General features: G+C 32.3%; 1 protein-coding gene across 1 annotated transcript in view; it reads left to right on the forward strand.

Annotated features, from left to right (window-relative positions):
* The first annotated feature begins 5,421 nt into the window (after positions 1–5,421).
* The window catches only part of ZFPM2 (zinc finger protein, FOG family member 2), a 542,864-nt gene continuing 539,803 nt past the window's right edge, over positions 5,422–8,482 (forward strand). Inside the window, exon 1 of the mRNA XM_053713191.1 lies at positions 5,422–5,580. Coding sequence (XP_053569166.1) covers positions 5,541–5,580 — 40 coding nt within the window. The 5' untranslated portion in view covers positions 5,422–5,540. The remainder of the gene's footprint in view (positions 5,581–8,482) is intronic.

Below are 8,482 nucleotides of genomic sequence, written 5' to 3' on the forward strand. Positions count from 1 at the left end.
TGCATATTCTCAAGTGGGGTAGTCCAACATGAAAATATGAATATTTCACATTCCAATGTTCATAACACAGAAGAATATATTCTATTTATTCCTAAATACATATTTCTTTATATAAATACAGTATATATATATATATATATATATATATATATATATATATATATATATATATATATATATATATATATATATATATGATATTTTGGTACAAAATATATTTATACCTATATATATAATGATTATATATAGGTATAGATATATACATAGGAATATCTATTTACAAATACGTAGAACATATCCTGCTATGTGCAGAACATAGGAATGGGAAATATTTATGGTAAATACACCGTATAACACTTTATTAAATATGAATATTGAATACATATGCTTTTACGTGTTTTCAGCTACTTAACTGCAAAGGGCTCCAATGTACTTATATATATATGTCTATATATGTATACATATGTATTTATGTGTTTATATGTGTGTATATATGCCTGTAAATACATATATAAACATTTAAATACATAAGTAAATATGTACACATATATAAACATATATATATGTATATATATATATATATACAGGGAGTGCAGAATTATTAGGCAAGTTGTATTTTTGAGGATTAATTTTATTATTGAACAACAACCATGTTCTCAATGAACCCAAAAAACTCATTAATATCAAAGCTGAATAGTTTTGGAAGTAGTTTTTAGTTTGTTTTTAGTTATAGCTATTTTAGGGGGATATCTGTGTGTGCAGGTGACTATTACTGTGCATAATTATTAGGCAACTTAACAAAAAACAAATATATACCCATTTCAATTATTTATTTTTAACAGTGAAACCAATATAACATCTCAACATTCACAAATATACATTTCTGACATTCAAAAACAAAACAAAAACAAATCAGTGACCAATATAGCCACCTTTCTTTGCAAGGACACTCAAAAGCCTGCCATCCGTGGATTCTGTCAGTGTTTTGATCTGTTCACCATCAACATTGCGTGCAGCAGCAACCACAGCCTCCCAGACACTGTTCAGAGAGGTGTACTGTTTTCCCTCCTTGTAAATCTCACATTTGATGATGGACCACAGGTTCTCACTGGGGTTCAGATCAGGTGAACAAGGAGGCCATGTCATTAGATTTTCTTCTTTTATACCCTTTCTTGCCAGCCACGCTGTGGAGTACTTGGATGCGTGTGATGGAGCATTGTCCTGCATGAAAATCATGTTTTTCTTGAAGGATGCAGACTTCTTCCTGTACCACTGCTTGAAGAAGGTGTCTTCCAGAAACTGGCAGTAGGACTGGGAGTTGAGCTTGACTCCATCCTCAACCCGAAAAGGCCCCACAAGCTCATCTTTGATGATACCAGCCCAAACCAGTACTCCACCTCCACCTTGCTGGCGTCTGAGTCGGACTGGAGCTCTCTGCCCTTTACCAATCCAGCCACGGGCCCATCCATCTGGCCCATCAAGACTCACTCTCATTTCATCAGTCCATAAAACCTTAGAAAAATCAGTCTTGAGATATTTCTTGGCCCAGTCTTGACGTTTCAGCTTGTGTGTCTTGTTCAGTGGTGGTCGTCTTTCAGCCTTTCTTACCTTGGCCATGTCTCTGAGTATTGCACACCTAGTGTTTTTGGGCACTCCAGTGATGTTGCAGCTCTGAAATATGGCCAAACTGGTGGCAAGTGGCATCTTGGCAGCTGCACGCTTGACTTTTCTCAGTTCATGGGCAGTTATTTTGCGCCTTGGTTTTTCCACACGCTTCTTGCGACCCTGTTGACTATTTTGAATGAAACGCTTGATTGTTCGATGATCACGCTTCAGAAGCTTTGCAATTTTAAGAGTGCTGCATCCCTCTGCAAGATATCTCACTATTTTTGACTTTTCTGAGCCTGTCAAGTCCTTCTTTTGACCCATTTTGCCAAAGGAAAGGAAGTTGCCTAATAATTATGCACACCTGATATAGGGTGTTGATGTCATTAGACCACACCCCTTCTCATTACAGAGATGCACATCACCTAATATGCTTAATTGGTAGTAGGCTTTCGAGCCTATACAGCTTGGAGTAAGACAACATGCATAAAGAGGATGATGTGGTCAAAATACTCATTTGCCTAATAATTCTGCACTCCCTGTATATATATTATACATACACACACATATATGTATATATATATATATATATATATATATATATATATATATATATATACATAGCCACCTTTAGAGATGTATATATATGTATGTCTATGTTAAAGCCCTTTGCCTGCCTTTTTTTTTCTAACACCTGGGACCTCATATCTTTATAACTTTTTTGTGCAATATTTTTTTACTTATTAATATTTTTTAATACTTTTTATTAAATGGTGTTATGAGTGTAAGTGTATTTTAGATGTGTTTTGTGAGACTTTTTTGTTTTGCAAAACAACTAACCAGAGATTGGAGGATAAAGTAATCATTCTAGCGTAAATCGCGATTGAGCTTAAGTGATTGTGTTTACTTTTAACTTATATGAGTGATAAACCTGACATGCGCTGCTATATACCCCTTATCGCTCGCGCATAACTGTTAGCGCTCCACTTGTAATCTGGCCCTTTATAGTTTATCTTAACTTGCAAATAACACCTACTCTTATCATTTATCTTCTCAATCATTGGACAGCCTTCTTTCTGTGACAAGAAAATATATTATTTTTTTCCTTATGCTAAAAACTTCATCATGCATCAGGGACATCATAATGTTCTAAAATGATCTGGAGCTAGAACTTAAAACAAAACAGCGGGTAAAATAGCCTCCACTTTCCTTGGCTCCTCCTTTGTTATTATACAAACAGTGCCTCCTAGATGTAGTCATTTAAATAACATGCAAACCAGCACATATGTAGCTGCTGTATAGGCTATTAACCAGTATGCTAAGACTAGTTATCTAACATGATAGCACATAAAAATCAGATGCATATAGTACTAGTAATCCTACAAAACAAAAGAAAAAGATGTAATGTTTTGGGTGTAAATATACCCCTTGTGCCTACACACAGAAGATGGCACAGAGCCAGTGGTGATGTATTTCTCTGCACTGTTGCAAACTGAGTCATTGACAATGATTTGGTGTGTTGTTTAGGCGCATTTGGCTTATATTCTCCCTGCAAAATAAAGTATATGACTTTAATAGTGCTAATAAAAAAAATAGCCAAAACTGAAAAACATTTACAAGCATTTCAATTCTGAATATTATGTCCCTTTAAAAAATAATATTTAAAAAAAAGGACAATTAATTATAAAGCAGTTTGTGCATTTTATTTTGAACCTCACTTATATTTTCACAAATACAGTTACAATAATTTGCCTTTGATTAGATAAGACATTAAACTCAATAGGGCTAGATTACAATTGGAGCAGTATTTTGCGCTTCCACTATAACGCTAATTGCGCTAGAAGTAAACTTTTTGCACTCGTAGCGTTGAGCTGGTATTATGAGCTGACAGTATCGTGCTAACCCGATGAGCGCAACAGCTTACTTTTAGCGCAATTAGACTTTGGGCAAAAGATAACCTATTCCCCCATAGAAGTCAATTGAGAAATAAAAGTGGAAAAAAACACCTGAATCAATCTCAAACACGATCACATATTTTCTTATGCGCGTACCTGATCTCATATAATAATATGCGCAAACACAACATAAAAATATGAATATTGCATAAATATGCTTTTACATATTTTTGTCTACTTAATTGCAAAGGACTCCAATGCACTTATGAATATATATGTCTATATATGTATACATATGTATTTATGTTTTATATATGTATATATATATATCTATAAATACATATTTACACATATAAATGCATAAATACATATGTACACATATATAGACATATCTATATACATACATATACATCTCTAGACCTGCATTTGTATGTATCTCTTTGTTAAAATCATTTGCCTGCCTTTTTTTTCTAACACCTGAGATCTCATATCTTTGAGCCCTTATATCTTTTTTTTTACAATATTTTTTTTAAAAATAATTTTTAGCAGACAGTGTTATTATGAGTGTAACTCTACTTTGTAAAGTATTTTTAGATGTTTTGTGCCACATGTTTGACTCATGAAACAGTTAACCACAGCTCTGAGACTGCAGTAATGATTCTAGCGTAAATTGCAATTGCGCTCACAGGATCGCAATTGAGCTCAACTTGTAACATGAGTGCAATTTAACCTGCATGCAAACGATTGTGAAAACCCTTTGCGCAAAAGTTTGCACGTAATCTTGCACATAATGTTTAATTAAGTACAATTAAAAAAAAACTTTGTGATGTAATTCCAATATTGTTTTGCATAATTTCCTATAATTTAACTCTGACAATAGTGTTTTCTAGTGATGCTGCATACTGCAGAATTCACAATATTAATCTGTAGCATTCTACAATGTGATTGCTTGATCATGGCAGGGCTTTATTTTTAACCCTTCAGCATTCTACAATGTGATTGCTTGATCAGTGCAGGAGTTATTTTATAACCCGGCTGCAGCATTCTGTAATATGATTGCAAGATCAGTGCAAGAGTTTATTTATATCTATTAGCTATCCTTAAATGGACACAGAAAACCACATTAGATAAACAATACTCAAGTGGTATGTAGATGATATGTAAAATGCACATTTTAAAGCCATGTAATGTCATTTTAAACTAGCCATTCAGAATAATTATTTAGATACTATACTATTTATGCATAGATAGATAGATAGATAGATAGATAGATAGATAGATAGATAGATAGATAAATAGATATAGACAGATTAATAGATACATAGAGATATATATATCTATTAGATAGATTAGATATATGGTAACAACATACAGATACAGTACATTGACTGGATATTGATGTACATATAACAAAAAAATGTGCCTATTTTTATAAAAATAGATATGACAATTATTAAGGTAAAAAATAGTACAACATTATTACCCTGTGCACAGATAAGTAAAATGTAAAACTTTTTTGCACTATTTGTTCTACAGGTAAAGAAAAGAGGGTGTTTATGCCATGTGATATAAAGCTATGCAGGTTCCATGCTAGCCACATGGCACTAGTTGAAGGTTGCTGTCCTCACACATTCTTTGGAAGGGACCAGTGACAGTATAAGGGCTTCCCTCCCTGTTATTCCTTATCTTGCTTCCCTCCAACTGGAAAAGTGCCTCTCGCTCCTCCCCCCAACCTCCCCCTTCAGCAATCAGTCAGTGAGAGTGGATGTGAGCAGTGAGGGCGACAAGCAGCAGCGGCAGCAGCAGCACCTTAGCCTGGGACTCCGGCAGAGCTCTCCGCCCCCCACTGTCATTCTGTCCCCCCTCTCTGCACTCCCTTTACATTCTCTTCCTCTCTCTCTGTCTGTCTCTCTCTTTTTACTATTTTTATTATCCCAGCACATCACTCCATTTGACTTTGAATCTCAAGGCATCGATCGCTTTTTCTATGAAACAAACCAATTGATCTGTCACTCGGGCACCTGGAGAAACTACAGCAGCATGTCCCGGAGGAAGCAGAGTAAACCCAGGCAAATCAAACGTGAGTTTTACAGCCAGTTATTCATCTGCTGTCATTGATAGCATTAAACTTCTATACATAGAACAGTGGGAACGGTGTAGAACACTAAGTAACATAAATAGTGTATAACCAACTAATACTGAGCAAAATCATTAAATAAACACTGGATAGAAAATAGCACATCATGGTTATTGATTTTTACTGGGCAGAAACTAACAAAGCACAAAGGAAAACAACTTATATTGGAAATTGACAATAATATTAAATAAGAACCAACAGTGATCAGAAAGTAGTTTGATTTAATGTCCAATCTGCAATCACATGACTTGTTCATTTGCAGAAGTTTCACAAATAAATGCAGCATCTCACAGAATTGCTACTCTTCATCTGTCACAGGAAAAAAGGTCAGATTGTAATTGATGCAGATGTATCTTTGCAAACGACAGCACTCAAAATTATAGTTATTTTATACAACCTGACTTGAATTTATACAACCTGACTTGCATTCATACAACCTGACTTGAATTTCATTTGCAATTTTATGTGAAGTCACTTCATGAAAATTTGTTCATAAACAAACTTTTTTTTTTCACTTGCTTCAATTTTTTAAGTGATTTTATAGATAGTACCTAAAGTCCCTAGTTTTTATATGTATAATTTTATGATTATAACACTGTAATTTTGTGTATTAGGTGTGAATATAAATACATTAGCTTTTTTTCTTTTGTAGCATATATTTATACAGGATTATCCCCCCTTGTAATACAAGATAATTATTAATGTGCAGCTGCACAGTGACATTTCTGCTCAGTATATATAACCAGATATATACCAGGGATTAAAGGTTTGATAAACTTTTTTTTCCCTCTTGAGTGCAAGATTATATTTTCCTTTTGATTTCATCAATCTAAAGAAAAATAGCTTGACAAAATATCCAAGATACACATTTCCATCAGCATGATCTAGTTTTCAATATAATTCAGATGTGACAAAATATTTTTTTACTTTATTTTGTATGTTTTAGAACAAGTGGGGCAACTAAATTTGCTTTTACTTTTAAGGACTCAGCAATGCACTTATTTAAATAATTTGCTTCTTACAATCACTACAGGTTTTATATTCAAGTAGAACATTTAAATTGTGTTTTATATAATTATTGTTTTGAGATAGGTACACATTATTTTGTCACTTGTTTGGAATATACATGCAGATGATTAAAGTTGGTGATGAATAAGGTTAGAAAGCATTGGACATTTTACTGGTTATTTAACAATACCTTTCAGGATTTATAAGTTTTGTTGAAAAATATATTTCATCCCAATTTGTTTTTCATATTTATTATTCTTAATTGTGCTTAATATTTTTTCTTTTGTTCTGTTTAACATATAGACGTTTTTTGTTCTATTTTATATGGCTTAGCACTGTTCAACAATTTATTCAATAATTCATAGACTTTGTATCCATCAGTGTATAATTATTGTTTTTCCTCTGCAAGATTGGAGTCTTGATTGTTAATAAACTCTAAACATTAATTGGTTAGTGACACAGAGAATATCTGATTGGCCTTTGTGTACTTTGCTATCTTCTCAATTAACTTTGTTAATTTTATTTTTATTCATTTAATTAATGTAGATGAAAGTACAGTTATTAATTGGAAATACATATGGTGTATATTTGTAGTAACTACATAATATTGCTTGTCAGTCATTAGATTTGTTAATTAGATTAAGTAAATTGTAGCAGAATTATAAGGCAAAAAAGGTTTGTGTTTATACTTTATATATATATACATATAAATGAACATAAAACAATGTAAAATAAATAATATTATGACTCAGAATATATATTTGAAATTGGTTTTATTTAGATTTTTTAAATTGCTATATGCATTTACATATTTGTAAGCATCTCATTACTTATAATTACACACATATCTATTGAAATAAACTTGTTTTTTTACATATGAATTCGCACAGGTGATTTTCCTGACAAAGTCTTGGGATTCAATTCGAAACGTTGACATTTGTAAATAGATTAATAAATAATATAGTATTTTTGTATGAAACATAAGTCTCACGAGTGCCTTTATGCCAAAAATATGGAAACACATACATATGCAGATATACTGTGTGTGTGCAATCGCACACCATATGGGAATTACAATAATTTATGGAATAGAGTAGCAAGTTTTAACCAGGCCTCTCTCTGTTTCTTAAGGACGGCCCATTGCTCTATTTTGGTCTTTGCAGCTCTGTAGTGTATTGTACTATGAATCTTTCAAAGTGTTTTGAGATAGTTTGTCACAGAAATCCACAGTACAATTGACTTGCTCCTAAGCCGTTCTGCATCCCAGCTACTCATTTTGAACAACTAATTGGCATTGTCAAAAATATATGAATCTGTATCTGTCTACATATATATATACCGGTATATATATATATATATATATATATATATATATATATATATATATATATATATATATATATATATATATATATATATATATATATATATATATATATATATATATATAACTGTATGCAAATGATTGTGCTATTTAAGATTGTATAAACAAATTAGCTAAATCATTTAACTCTATATTTACACAAACAATTATAATTAAGGAGCGTTTTATGCTAATAACATATAGCTGTGTTATAATTTCATATTCTAGGTAGCAGACAAAGTTATGTGCCCTAAAGGTATGTTGTGTAAAACTCTAAGCAAATAGCTAAATAAGTCAGTTTATGCAAAGAAACTCCATTGACAGTTATTTTAAAGGACAAAGAGGTTGTTGGGAAGAGTTTTTTTTATTTCTCTTACTGCATTCTTTTTTCTGCTATCTAAAATTGTGATTTATGCAGTATTTTAATATTTTGCTTATTCCTTCCCCTTGGGTGCTCTCTGGGCAGCGATAAAA

Source organism: Bombina bombina, chromosome 5, assembly GCF_027579735.1.
Source record: "Bombina bombina isolate aBomBom1 chromosome 5, aBomBom1.pri, whole genome shotgun sequence".
NCBI lineage: Eukaryota > Metazoa > Chordata > Amphibia > Anura > Bombinatoridae > Bombina > Bombina bombina.